This window comes from Bombus flavifrons, chromosome 12 (assembly GCF_040668555.2).
Source record: "Bombus flavifrons isolate JBK064 chromosome 12, iyBomFlav1_principal, whole genome shotgun sequence".
Lineage (NCBI taxonomy): Eukaryota > Metazoa > Arthropoda > Insecta > Hymenoptera > Apidae > Bombus > Bombus flavifrons.
In genome coordinates this window covers 5589833-5603963 of record NC_138453.1, presented here as the reverse complement: position 1 = coordinate 5603963, position 14131 = coordinate 5589833, and the positions used below count along the sequence as shown (strand labels likewise).

Here is a 14131-nt window from a genome sequence, read left to right as displayed (position 1 = left end):
GCGACCGTATCGACATAGGAATAGGCGCAAAGTGCACCTAATGCTGCCCTCTGCGATAGACTGGTCGAAACATCGCACGCCATCTTGGATATTTAATGCCTGTTTTTACCGCGTGTTTTCATAGTGTAAACGTCAAGTTTGGGTTTTGTGTTATTGTGCCTAGCGTATTTGAATATACTTATCAAAAACACAACAATTACAATGTTCCCGCAAAGTTCGCAGAGAAAGTATTGGATATTTAGCGATGAAAATGATTTAACAGCATTAAGAGAGAAAACCAATGCAGAATTTATTCAAAGGCATGGTGCGAATATGAAGGTGAGTTATGCTGCTTGTAGTGATAAGTAAACGATGAAATTTTGTATTTTAATTGCCAAACCATTATCGTGTGTATTATAATTAAAGATAAAAGTATTATTTCCAAATAAACTGGTGAAGTAGATATTTGACTCTATTGATAATTGTAGCTAAACATGTCGATACATATGTACACTGTTTTATATAAATTTTTTATTTGTCATTTTTCAATTCGTTTTTTGGAGTATAATTTTGTATTGCATTGTAATATACACATGTTATTTCCACAAAACATAACATGGAACTTATATTTTAAAAAGCCAGAGCAGAGAGAAGAACATTTCTTATCCCACATGGAGGAACGTACATTACTTCGTTTCTATGAATTACAATTGAGAGACTTTTGTCGTCGCTTCACGCCTTCAATGCCACGTGCCACTGTAGCTACTGCATTGCATTATTTCAAACGATTTTATCTTAGAAACAGTGTTATGGATTATCATCCCAAAGAGATTTTAGTCACATGTGTTTACTTGGCTTGTAAAGTAATTATATTGTCTCCATATTGTCATTACATTTCTGCAGTTTGTCACAGTAGTTGATTTTAGGTAGAAGAATTTAATGTATCCATATGTCAGTTTGTTGCTAATATTAAAGGAGATAGAGAAAAGGCATCCGATATTATACTTAATAATGAATTGCTCCTTATGCAGCAACTAAATTATAACTTAACAGTGCACAATCCATTCAGACCTGTAGAGGGACTAATGATAGATATCAAGGTACATCTTTAATACCTTTATATCAGTGTAAGTTCAATAGTTTTTATGTATTTGATAGAATTAATATATTTTTAGACGAGGTATACATCTTTGGAAAATCCAGAACGGTTGAGGCCATATATCGATGAATTTTTAGAAAGGGTATTTTTGACTGATAGTGTCTTACTATACACGCCAAGCCAAGTTGCATTGGCTGCAACATTACATGCTGCATCCAGAGCCTCTGCTAATTTAGATAATTATGTAACTGATATTTTGTTCTCGCAAGAACATTTAGTGTGTATAATAGAGGCAGTAAGAAGTAAATATATCCTCTTTGATTTATGTTACTTTGTATTTCTACAATATATTTTAATTGGCATATATAATATATATTCTAGAAATAAGATCTATGGCTAAATGTGTAGAGCCTCCTTCAAGAGAAGTGGTAAGAGCTTTGGAAAAGAAATTAGAAAAATGTAGAAATCAGGAAAATAATCCTGACAGTGAAATGTAAGTATATATTTATAGTCTTAAGCATAGTTTTATAGTTTACTTGAAGTATAATGTAAATTATATTTGGTAACATAAGTTTCAACAAGATAAGATTTTTGTATGTACTATTACAGTTATAAGCAGAGAATGCAAGAAATGTTAGATGAGGAAGATTTACAGGACAATGAAAAATATGCTAAAATTATACAAGATCAAGCAGCTCATGATGAGAAAATCTTGGGTGTCAGCAAAGTTTTGTCTCCTTCGGCTCTATAATAAGGCAATTTCTGACATTGCATTGATACCATCTTTTATACTTTTGTCGATTGTACATAATAATGAATAATTGATTACTTTATATCAATAAGATTTAGGAAAGGGTTACAATATTTATTAATACTACAATATATACCATTTTGTCAGTTTTTCATTAAAATCAGGAAATCGTTATAAAAATTATTTAATGTATATATTGTGTCTCTTTATAATAAATGCAATTAATAAACTTTTTGTTTACCTTGTCCATTTTCTATACTTCTATCGTTATTCAAATGAAAATGTTTAATTTTTTACAATTTAGATGGGGATTATGTTTTCACTATGATATATTCTTGGCACGAATTTTGGTTCCATTTTAGTATCATTATTTATTGTGATAATAAAAAAATTAACAAATATGTTAACCGTTCTTTAGAATGTTTAAAAACGCTATTAATTTTAAAATTTTCAAAAATATGTATCACATACCCAGATTTCTAACGATTCAATCCTGCACGATATTAATTATAATATTGCATATGAGCTTTACCAACCCATTTGATGTAACGTGAACACGGAATATTTTTGCATTTAAGAATCTTGATGCCTAAAGTCTAATCTTTGGCTTAAATGATATGTCGGATTACTTGTTGGGATGTTTTGGAAAATCGATGTCTGTTGACCCATTGTTAAATTACTTGGCAATGGTTGAACAATAGGCAAGGCAGATGGTAAAGGAACTGTCGCTAAATGTTGTGGAAAAATCGGTGCTCCTGGTTGCAGTTGCGCTGGATAATTAAAAAACCTGCAAAAAAGCTTTTCATTTATAAAAAGTCAAATTTTCATTGAATATCGATACTCACCAAAGACGATCCTCGACGAAAATTGGTCGAGGTGCAGGAATACCTAAACTGGAGTAATATTGTTGCGCCAGCAGTTCCACGTCGTTTGTGTACTTCCTTTTCCACTTTGTACGTCTATTTTGAAACCAAATTTTAATCTGTAAATATAAGAAACGACACAAAAATTCATTAACAAATACGAGTAGTAGAAAATATTCGTTTATAGTAGTATGTTCAATAAAGAATTGAAGTAATCTAGGTGAAAGAAACATTGATTCGATAAGACATTAAGTGAATAACATAAGCTACGAAGTATAATATGTTAAGATCAAGGAAATTCAGAGTTTCTCGTAACCAAAATCAAAAAATATTTGCCCCGGGTGAGGATCGAACTCACGACCTTAAGATTATGAGACTTACGCGCTGCCTACTGCGCTACCGAGGCACCTGAGAAGCTTTCCGCCACCACATTTGAAATTGCAAACCTCACAAGCTTGAGCTTTTCAAATATATTTATGCAAAAAAAAAAAAACACTTTTGTGTTCTATGTTAAATAATTGCGAAAATACAACAATCTTCAAGGGATATCATGAATTTAAGGAAACATACAAACTGAAGCTCCTGTGTGGAGAAGTGTCAGGAGAAGTCGAGCCTGGCCATGAGAAAAAGATGAAACATGTGAGGCAGCGCGGGAAAAAATGATGTCACCATCTTGGACACGATTCCTACAGAATTTTCTGAAGGGGAATGCCTAAACCGGATTCAGAACGTTCAAAGCGGTAATATATCCTAATTAAAAAATCGACGCCTCTTCGGTCCGTCGCTTCGAAGCATCCGTTGTCCCGGGATTCTTAGTTCTTGTGGCATGCTGGAAACGTACACACGAATCGGAGGAGCAGTAGAGCAAGAAGAAGGGGACTCCCGGAGCTGGCTCGTTAACTACGAGAAATATTGTGACAGTTATGTCTGCGCCACGACACGTCTCCTTCTTCCCTCTGATCCGTCGTCTGATCATCCTTGCCTTTTGCTGTGATCACGAAGATAATTATCTGCCTCGTTCGCAGTACCCCGCGATATTTCTACCGCTTTGGCAATTATTACAGTTCGCGACATTACTGGTCTGGACGATTGCAACTCGACCGAACAGAAAATATCCAGGGTATTGTCATAAATTAATTAGTTTAAAGCGATGCAACAGCAAGCCATGTTGCATCCTATAAAGTAAATGGAAGAATTATGTAACTGTCGCAATCCATTTCTACAACTTTGTGTAGGATTACGTAGCTAAATCTTCGTTGAAAGCTGAGCACTTCGGATCAGGAGGATAATATTAGAAACCGAATTGCGTAGAAAAGTGAGCAATACAGAGGGTTGCTTAAACGTGGCGCCTATAGTAGATAAAAAGAATCGAATTTCTAGGTAAAATACAATTTCTACGCAACACGATGATTAATTAAAGATTTCTGCGAAAGAAAGGAGCGATCGTTTTGCGTTCTCGTCTTCTCCGTGCGAGAAGAAAGGGCGTATAAGTGCTAATTGGTCCTAAAGGGCAATCTTCCCCCATGGCGCCACAATCTGGCGCCTATACATATGGTGACCTTTAGAGCCATAATTCAATGCCCGGTTGAATTTGAGAAACTCAGGATACATGGAACTTAAACTATTTCAGGTGCCCTTAGGCTACGGAAGTCTCAGACATTATCGCAATTTATTGTGTGGTGTGCATCTTGTTCGAAGCAACTTCAGCGAAATGTGTTTCCCTTTAATCACAGGGAAATCTTATTTAGTAGCTCCAGTTCTTCTCATTATTATGAAATATAATGTGGTAATTTTTCTTCTCCGCATGAAACCGTTAGGTAGATCAGTTTCCGTTCCGGAAATCTTTGGAATGAATAGCGACATAAATTATGTAACACGTACCTGAGTTTCAGTCAGTTTCAGACTTTTGCTGAGCTGTAGTCTTTTCGCCACACTTAGGTATTTGTTCCTCTCGAATTCTGCTTCTAATGACTTAATTTGCGCCGCGGTGAATGCCGTACGAGGCCTCTTCTTTCTTTCGTCATCACTAATAGCGCTGTCACTTTTTTCTTGAATGTCTCTATCTACACCTGTCGTAGAGTTGGCACCGCTACTGCTGGTACACGCCTCTGGTAACATCGTGGAAAGGATTATACTATTTCTATATGTATTGTGAAGTACATCGGGCAAGAAATGATAATTAAGCCACGTTTCCTTATCGTGTAATTATCGAATAATTGCGCGACGCTGGTCATGTTACTTCAGCGGAATGAAAACGCGTCGTAATTAAATGAGCTCTAATAACACGTGCCTCATGCGAGATTAAATAGCAGACAACTGCGAATTATAAACTATAACATCGTATTCGATGTTTGATCAGGAATAAACGGGACTAGATTTAAACAACTGGTGCGATGACAAAGGCCTATCATTAATTGTAAAGCGGTGGTTTATGTGCCGTGACGCGACCTGTTCTCATTTTAATTGCTTTTAAATGAGATCGGCACCATAGACGATACAAAACGCCGTCTCTTTTTAACTTAACCAGACCCAATTACCCCTTTAAGATTTCTTTCCTCATCAATCTCGTTACTTTTTTCCCCCCGTCGAACTTGTTTATATTTATATTTATCCCGGGCTTACAAGCCGCTGGTACAAGACGTCGCGCCTCGCCCATGAGGAATGTCTTTGGGGTCTCTTTTAGTCGACTGGTAACAGGATCGCGTTCTAAGTAGCGGGGATCATCTTCTAATTATCTGCCCATTCGTCATCCGACGAAAAACCCTGGCAGCACGACGCTCCACCGTTGAATATATGTATATACGTCTGTTACTTCAAAAAAGAAAAGTATAACTCACGACACAGCGATACCATTCGTGTCATAGCGTACACATACTGTACCCTATTTTATCACCTTTAGAAATAATACATGATATATATATGTATAGTGAAAATTAATACAAAATCCCTTAAATCCCTTAAATCCCTTCAATAACAGGATCAAATTGCTCGGTTGTTCGTGTCGTTAGAATATAATTAGCATCTCATCTGTATTGAATGTCTTGGAACAAGCACGTTGAAGAGATTAGACCTAATCTATCACTGTATCAAACGTGGAGAGAACCTGTTATTTTGGCATCGATAAATCGATGACAAAAGCTTCCTCCTTTGCAAGAAGAATGGATAGGCTCGAGCAACCCTTGCAGTCAGAGGTGCAATAAATATCTCGAAAAAAGTATTTGCGGCGTGGTTACCGGGACCGCAGAGTGTCGTTTACCGGCTACTAATTGTCAGATGGCGACGTAATTGTCGCGTTTCTCGCGCGTTTTTCGAGACTTCTCTTCTCTCCCGTACTACGGAGTCGTCGGCTAAAACCGTACCGCCTCTAATTCACTCGACGTGAACCACGTCGTACGACGTGCATGCTTGTGCACGTGTAAATTAAGGAAAGATTCCAACTCGAGTGCTGGGAAACAGTATGCGCAGATAATAATATCAAAGGCTACAAGTAGCACGTGTTTACATTTTAGATTTGAACGGCTATATCTGTTGTATCAACACGATGCCTGTGGACATTGCAGTTAATAAAGAATTAAATCCGTCTCACTCTTCTCTTTACAGAATTGCCTATAGGAAAGTTTTTGTAATTTTTTCTAACGAAACGTTTCGGGAATTTTTTTCTAACGGAGGCTTCACACCTTTCGTTGAAAGAAAAGCTAACATTCTTTTCCGGAAAAGATCTGAACGAGCGGAAGAGAAAAATATTTTCGGAGGGTGTTCGCGCGGCTCATTTGTCGTCGACTTTCTGACTCGGTTGCATTGACGAACGAGCTCCGCGAAGAAGAAGAAGAAGAAGAAGAAGAGGGAAGAAAGGGTTGGCGTGGAAGGCTACGGTGCAAAAAGGAGCTTAAAACGTGAAGAAGCGTGCGGTGGAAGCCGACGAGGAGCACAGCGAGCCGAAATAGAACACCACGCCCTCTAGTTTACCTAATTGCTGCGAGCTGCGGTGAACTTGTCTCCTAATTATTCTGTGATGAATGGTGAGAGCACGAGTAGAAATGCGCGATAAAACGTGGCTAATTTTCATTCGTTCGGCGTTGCACGATTTCACACTCGTGGCCAACTACCAGGATAATTAATCCACACGCGTAAGTCATACCCATTGGACGCTTCAGAATAGACAGATGGCTAGATCTTTTGTCATGATCTAAACCATCGTTCACTTAGATTAATATCGTAGACTGCACAGATTTCAACGAAAGATGTCTCGTTTTACTCTTCAAGGAATTGAAAATGATTTTGAGTCTCGAATTAGACCATTACACGTTTGGTATTCAACGATGATGATATCCCTACTATAATTACTATATCTGATAGACAGTTGCAAGATATATTATGCGTTGAAGAAACGACCAAATAAATCGTTTATTAAAAATCATAAAAGTGTGCCGGTAAAAAAGGAAAATATCTTTTGGACGACTTTACTCGTTCGCGAGGCAGCTTTTGCAGAGATTTACGCGTCGCGTTGACGGCTTTGTAGTTGAACGCGACGTCCCACATATCTCAGTTGAAAAGCACGGCGCAAACGAGAATTGTCCTTTCCTTAGATCTCGGATTTATCGCGGTGACCATTACGTTGTGTAAATCACACAAGACAAGAGCCCTTGGTGGAAATTAGTCGTCGAGAACCTAAAACACTCTTGGTAAAATGGAATTGAGCTGAGCCAACTATCGATGCTTCTTCGTACATTATGGCGTGGACATATAATAACACCAGTCCAGTAAATGGATATTCTGTATGAATTGAATCTATGACTCTAAGGAATTGATTCGCTATAACGATCGTAATACGGTTGTAACTAAAAGATGCATCGAGAGATTAAGATATGTAAAGAATTTCTTATTAACGCTGGAAATGGAAACCAAATAGGATCAACCCATAAGATATCGCCGAATGTTATCCGTTCATGGTGTATTTTTTTTTTATTTTTGTACATTCTGTACGGTGGAGATACGAAGACACATTTTGCCGCATTTCCATGGCAGAATTAGCAGGAGACAGATAAATAGTGAACGAAGAGCAGGAACATTGAGTGGGCGTGGACCCTGCAGGAAGTAATGGATCAAACTCACAGTCGTCCGCGCAAACTTACGAATTTGTTACCACGTGAAGGAAGCATGTGGATTCTGTAACAATTACTCCCTTTCACGTTGGTAACAATATCCGAATTAAGTGGAAACAATTACCCATTACTACGCAACGTGTAATAACTGCAAAGTTGGGATACAAAGTAATTTTAGAGTTGCGCGTTGACATCGGAATGTTTGCGTCAACGTATATTACGGATTTTACGACATGTTTTATTGATTACACACTTAGAGTTTTAATGAGGAATCTCTAGGTAATGAGAAGCAATTAAAACTTAAAACGATGGCAGCGCAACGAATGATTAAGACTTTAAAAGAATCATCGTATGTTTTCGAATGATTGGCACGGTATTATTTTAATACCGACTTCTTTATTGTACTATTGAGATATCTTGGTTGGCCGTGCAATTTAAGGAAATATAAATACCACAACAGATACGATAAGATGTTTTAAATAATAGACTTTCAACTGAAATAACTCGATAGTTTGCCGTTTGTTGAATTAAGACATTTTCCGAGCTTTTACCTCTGTGTTTTCATACAATATATAACCAATATATATCTTTATATATATACCTATATATATGCCTTTATTAACCAAGTAATTTGACAAAGCAAATACAAGTGTGCAACACCTGTATAATTTGTTGAGTTACGTTGAGTATAATCTTGCAAAACAGTGTCTATCATTAAATCGAGTATCGCAAACGCGATTTTATAATGATTTCATTTGGATACGTTTAACTGATAAATGTTTGTGGAAACATTTAATTTTATCGTATATGTTACAACCAACGTTCTTCTTTGTTTCAGTAGAATCGCTCTAATGCATTTCAATTAATTTTCATTGCAAATCAATTGTAATGCGGGCATAAAATTTTCAATTCAGCTTACCATAACACATTTCTGGTTCAGGGGTCGAGCAAACCAGATCCACATCGTTAAATTCGATTTCTTCTGCCATGGACATGGAGGAATCTGGTGCTATCAATTTCCGTTCCTCCGAATCATTTGCTATTTAAATGAATTTCATTTTTTTTTTTTTAATTTGCTTCATTAATCTTCGTAGAATGAAACGGAAATTTTGGACGAACTTACATTCGTGACCTTGCAAATACGTTTCGGTCTGAATTGATACGCGAGTTTCCTCTTCGACAGGTTTCTTACTTGGCGCTAAAAGACTTTCGATACTGAACGAGCATACTTTCGGACTTTCATTCAATTCCATCGATTCTCTATTGGTCTCTGATGTTTTTACGTGTTCTTCCGACATTCTAAATTTCAATCGTTCTCAAATACCTGACGCTATCATTTAGATCTCCGTTCGATGTTCCGATTGATTAGATATCCACTTCAAAGTATTTCAAAGATACGTATCTAGTGGTTTTTTAAGAACCAATCTTTTAAAAATCACTGCACATGACTTCACTATGCTTATCACCATCGCATCACAATCACTACCTGTTCGTACAATGGTTCTCAAATTTGATTCGTCGGTAATTAAAGAAACATTTTTGATTTTATTCTATGAAAAACAGAATGATGTGACTGATGAAGTTGCAAGTACGAGATCGATTCAGATCATTCATAGATATCCGTGATCCGTTCGCGGGATTAGAGTTGAAACCAGCGACTGATTGTCGGGGTTGCTCGCGATGTCCAACAATATTTTTTTTGGCAACCAAGTCAAATTCTTCGTTCTTCGAGGCGGCGACGAAAAGCCACGTGCTCATGACGTCATTGTATGTTCAACCAATCCTATGTAAGTTTGGGCGGTTCTTGGCAAGCACGTGCGTTTCTGAAAGGAGCCCCTAATGATCTCGTACAGCGAGACGGTAGCAGTCACTAAACGGTGGTAATGAGGTACCCATAAATTTCTGTCACCGCCATGAAACGCTGTTTAATAACTGTCTTGACAGAAAGCGAACGCAGTTTGATATCAATTTTCAATCTGTTGCATTTGCATCGAATATGAATTTAGAAATAGCCTGATTATGTCAAACGTCATTTCAATTTGGAAGATACAAACGATTAATTTCTTTTTAATATTTTAATAATTCGATGACTGTATGGTGAGTTATATTCAAACAAGAAAAACAGAGGAATTATAGATAGTAGATGCAAAATATGTGTAATACGTATGTATAGTTGCAAATTTGCATATAATGACCGGGATGATAAATCGAACGTCTTAAATGTATTATTAGATCTGTATTACGATTCTACAGAAATCTGAATTCCCGTAATTCGAAATACGCGATAAGTTTGTCATTTACCTATATGGCAAGGTCAGTGTACATTCGCTCATACATTTAATGAGATTATTAGACGCACAATTGTTTATATTAACAGAACGATGATAGGGATGATAGAATGATACAAAAAGTGTTGACAGATGCGAAACTTGGCTACGATTATGCAAACCAACGAAATACACTGCAGAAATTTGTTTCGCACTTCAGCTAGCCAAATTGTGATTCTTCTGAATAAATCAGAACCAGATGATATTGGCTTAGAGTTAATTCTGATTCAAATTTATTTATATCCATCGCGTTTGATTTATATTAATTTTCTTACGTTTTGATTCGGTGCAAAAATAAAAAAGAAAGGACGGTATAAAACAACTTCGAATTTTATATCTTCAAGTATGAGGAATACATTGTGATCGAACATAGTAGACAGTAAAAGGAAAGAACTAGTAGGTGTGTCCGTAAGATCACATTACTTAAACGACACTCCTCTCGCATGTTCTGCAATATGTTACGTTGCCAGAAAGCTGACACCTTTGAAGAAACAAGTCAGCCAAAATGTTTGTTAATTTTACGCTTAATTGGTGCCACAATCGATAGCATCAAGGTAGTAAGGGTGTAAATTATCGATTCCTTCGAACGTGTCAACCGCAAAATAAAACGGTCGAGACACTTCTCTGGCATTTGTCTTCCATCGTTTCCTTGAACATATTTTTGGAATCATATTTCGTCAGACGAAAAATCACACGTCATGATTCCATGTTCTCACCGTTGTAATAAACTGTCGTGTATCATCTTACCAACTACTTGGCGCCATTAATTACACGCCGCACAGAACTGAAAAGCAATGAACTTAAGATGTTTCTGACAGAGTGTAACAACAGGAAAACTCAGGATTTGTGTAAATTTTATATATATATTTTTATTATTTATATAATAACAGAATAAAAGCTTTCTATATAATCGATACATTTTGCTTTTTATCGTAAAATAAAACGTAACGTGATCACTATTCTTAGTACAATTCTTGTTACTCGAAAATATATCATAACTTCGATTAATGTGATAGAACAAAATAATTTTTATTTAAAGAGGAAATCTCAAAGCATATATAATATAACTTAAAACCCACAATAAGTTCAATACTCGTACTACGAATATAAGGATGTATATTCCATATCCTTTTCGGGATGTATGCTTATCTGTCATATAGTAGTTGGAAAACAGCGTTTGGTCCTTATATCATTTGTAACTTATTAAAGTATATTATCGATTTAACATTTAGTAAGATGATAAGTAAACTTTCCTGTTTAAATAAAATGATTCGTACCTAACGTGTTATCGTAATTGATAATTGATAATTGATATCGTGATTGTAACGACGTAACACTTGATTGCAGTGCGACAGAACAGAAAGATATAAAAGTTTAATAAAATATACTTTTCATCGAAGATATCGTTTCTGTTGCATATCTAAAATTCTGATTAGTGAAACAAAGTAAAGCTCATTAGAACTTTATTGATTTATAATAATCTACATTTGTTGCGTTGAATTACCGTTCCATGTATTATTCTCATCATTATCATCCCCACCTGATTGTAGTCTATGTACATTTCCTTCAGTTTTGATGGTTGTACTTCCTTGATTACCCAAATATCTTCTAACCAAACTAAATGTCATAAATCGTTATCGCCTATGTCCGTATTTCACTTACATAAATATCCTCATAAACATGAAACCTACCCTGATGAACTGGCAACATTCTGAAGATTTTTAACTGTACCAGCTGCTTTGTCTTCTGAATCGTTATTTTCAGTAGAGTTATTTGATTTTTTCGGTGTATTATTGCGTGTGCCTCCGGTAAAATATCCTATCACGTAATAGTACACAGCTGTGAAAATTGAAAAAGTGGACCAAACGAACCGTGGTAAAATACCAACATCTTGTGTAGATGTCACAGTTGTTGTAACGGTCGACTGAAATAATAAATCGACAATAATAAAGTATCTCGCGAATACGATGAAGAATGAGAATATTTCATCGAAGTACAAACTGAAATTACGTTTTTCAAAGGCAGGATTAGGATAACTGCTGTAGGAACCAGTTCCAATTCTAAAAGAGTTTTATCATCATCTTCATGCATTAATTCCCGTCTTGGAAAGGAGGTAGACATCGCAAATTGACGGAATGGTAAATTAATATTCTGAACAACGTAAGTACGCAAATCACGCAAAGTATCTGATGGTTCAAACTGCGCGATATAAGGATTGCCAGATGGCAATCGGAATTGTATTCTACTGACAGTTGCCGTAGATATCGATGGTTCAGATGGTTCCGAGTTGTTACATTGTTGTTGACTTTGTTGCTGTCCTTGTTGTTGTCCTTGTTGCTACATTTGACAAGGATACATTTTTTCTATATATAAAAAAAATAATTTTATGAGCTTTTTCCAGAAAAGAATATACAAACCTGCTGTATTGCTAATTCTTTTTGTTTTCTCTCTAATTTATCCTGAGCAATTTGTTGTAAAACTTTCTCTCGAGCTGCTGCATCAGCAGCTTTCTCTTTCATTCTCTCTTCGTAAGCTTGTTTCATTTCTAGATCCTGCTGTTTTTGCCGCATTTTTTGTACGTCACGACCGATTTTACGACGTTCTATTTCATTTTGTCTACTTTTCTTTTCCTCCTCTTCGATACGCTGTTTTCTTTGTAATTCTATTAGCTGTTGTGCTTTTTTTAGTTTTTCCTAAAGATACACAATATTTTAATTTTCTTTTTTATCATAATGCTTTAAATAAAAAATCTTTATGTAACCATACTTCTGGTGTTAGTTCTTTAGTAGGTGTCTCCTTTATTTCATTGATTGGTTCTGATGGTTCGCTAGTTTTTAAGCTTGTGGATGGTTCTTCCTTAATATCGTTCTTAATTACATTATTATCCTTATCCTCTGATGTAGCTTGAGTTAATGGTACTTCTCTGCTTGATTTTGGTATGTTATCATTATTTTTATCTACGTCAATTTTCATATTAGCATTAGTAGCACCACTGGCCACAGTAGCTTTTTGTTCTGCATCTATCAGATTGACAGATGCATTTTTATTTTTTCCTACTTTTGTTAAAATTAAGTCAATTTTAGTAGCTAAATCAGCTGCTGTTGTGGTGCCAGCAATAATTTCCAAAGGTGCACCATTTTCACCAATGAAAAATAGGGATGGTACAGGTACCAGTTGATCTGTTGAAAAATACTTAGGAAAATATAGAATTTTGTTGAAATTTGAACTTGAGTTATTTTATCAAAGGATACAAATCTGAGCAAAGAATCTGTAGGTTTCAGATCCACTTTCCAATCGAATTGCTACAAAATCTTCCTGTTCCAAGCGGCAAGAAACTTCTGTAGCATTGATTGCTTCAGCGACTTGTGCAGATGTGTCATCTTTACCTGTAAATAGATGACAAGGCTATTTGTCATATAAACATAATTATTATACATGATACAAACAAAACATAATTATTATAATAGGATTTGAAAATAAAAGGTAATCTATAAGTATGTTACTAATTAAATGAAACGAAAAACAATTTAGACGAAAAGCAGGTAATAACAGATTAAATAATACCTTAACCTAACATTACAAATATATACCTTCAATGAAAACGACAAAAATTGCTTTCCTTGATTTTGATGTTGCCACTGCTTCATTGATGCTACCTTTAAACCACTTCATGTTTTTTTCAAAATTAAGGATATTCGTGTTCTATTGTGCTATCAGTTGATAATGACGTAATGAAAAAGTGAGTTCAATCACTAGAAATTTTCTGTAGAACTTGACGTTTCAAAATCTACGTAAGGTTTGGTTAGGTAACTATTGAATTGTATTAATAAATTGGTCCATTGTATTGAGCATAATTGTCCGTTTATCTTTACATTAATTCAGTAAGGTATATATAAATAGCTGTAACCATAATATTGTGTGAATTTGCAAAAATAAGCCTTGTGAAATGCAAGTCAGTGTCACGTAACGCTATTGTAGACAAGTTATTCGCAAATTGAAGGTAAGCTTAT

The 14131-nt window shown here is 35.7% G+C and overlaps 3 protein-coding genes and 1 non-coding gene across 6 annotated transcripts; 1 reads left to right on the top strand and 3 right to left on the bottom strand.

The window, feature by feature from the left end:
* Positions 1–82: 82 nt before the first annotated feature.
* Positions 83–1829, top strand: CycH (cyclin H). The gene is made up of 6 exons (XM_069124478.1): positions 83–318; positions 618–842; positions 906–1079; positions 1155–1380; positions 1460–1571; positions 1688–1829. Exons 1-6 carry the CDS (start codon positions 202–204, stop codon positions 1827–1829), a joined length of 996 nt encoding a protein of 331 aa, XP_068980579.1. The 5' UTR covers positions 83–201.
* Positions 1830–2041: 212 nt separating this feature from the next.
* LOC138185500 (homeobox protein ceh-19) lies at positions 2042–9696 on the bottom strand. The gene is made up of 5 exons (XM_069124479.1): positions 8918–9696; positions 8714–8833; positions 4574–4800; positions 2675–2811; positions 2042–2616 (listed from the first exon to the last, which is right to left on the bottom strand). Exons 1-5 carry the CDS (start codon positions 9090–9092, stop codon positions 2403–2405), a joined length of 873 nt encoding a protein of 290 aa, XP_068980580.1. The 5' UTR covers positions 9093–9696; the 3' UTR covers positions 2042–2402.
* On the bottom strand, positions 3026–3098 carry TRNAM-CAU (transfer RNA methionine (anticodon CAU)). Its single transcript has one exon. It is a non-coding gene; the product is annotated as a tRNA-Met (tRNA).
* A 1871-nt stretch (positions 9697–11567) lies between the features above and the next one.
* LOC138185782 (UBX domain-containing protein 4) lies at positions 11568–14112 on the bottom strand. Of its 3 annotated transcripts, none has more exons than XM_069124974.1 (7): positions 13712–14112; positions 13373–13507; positions 12888–13300; positions 12539–12814; positions 12132–12458; positions 11813–12045; positions 11568–11729 (listed from the first exon to the last, which is right to left on the bottom strand). In XM_069124974.1, exons 1-7 carry the CDS (start codon positions 13791–13793, stop codon positions 11603–11605), a joined length of 1593 nt encoding a protein of 530 aa, XP_068981075.1. In that variant the 5' UTR covers positions 13794–14112; the 3' UTR covers positions 11568–11602. The 3 variants fall into 3 exon arrangements, with proteins under 3 accessions (XP_068981075.1, XP_068981076.1, XP_068981074.1); XM_069124975.1 differs by having other exon boundaries at positions 11568–11726; XM_069124973.1 differs by having other exon boundaries at positions 11568–11738; positions 13712–14110.
* Positions 14113–14131: the final 19 nt, after the last annotated feature.

Coding starts and splice junctions, on each gene's coding strand:
- CycH (XM_069124478.1), top strand. CDS start 202: ATGTTCCCGCAAAGTTCGCAGAGAAAGTATTGGATATTTAGCGATGAA. Junction 843..905: donor GTGTTTACTTGGCTTGTAAA/GTAATTATATTG, acceptor AGTTGATTTTAG/GTAGAAGAATTTAATGTATC. Junction 1,572..1,687: donor AATAATCCTGACAGTGAAAT/GTAAGTATATAT, acceptor GTACTATTACAG/TTATAAGCAGAGAATGCAAG.
- LOC138185500 (XM_069124479.1), bottom strand. CDS start 9,092: ATGTCGGAAGAACACGTAAAAACATCAGAGACCAATAGAGAATCGATG. Junction 8,834..8,917: donor GTATTTGCAAGGTCACGAAT/GTAAGTTCGTCC, acceptor TCATTTAAATAG/CAAATGATTCGGAGGAACGG. Junction 4,801..8,713: donor TGAACCAGAAATGTGTTATG/GTAAGCTGAATT, acceptor CGATGTTACCAG/AGGCGTGTACCAGCAGTAGC.
- LOC138185782 (XM_069124973.1), bottom strand. CDS start 13,793: ATGAAGTGGTTTAAAGGTAGCATCAATGAAGCAGTGGCAACATCAAAA. Junction 13,508..13,711: donor TTTTGTCGTTTTCATTGAAG/GTATATATTTGT, acceptor ATCTATTTACAG/GTAAAGATGACACATCTGCA. Junction 12,459..12,538: donor AAGAATTAGCAATACAGCAG/GTTTGTATATTC, acceptor TGTCAAATGTAG/CAACAAGGACAACAACAAGG.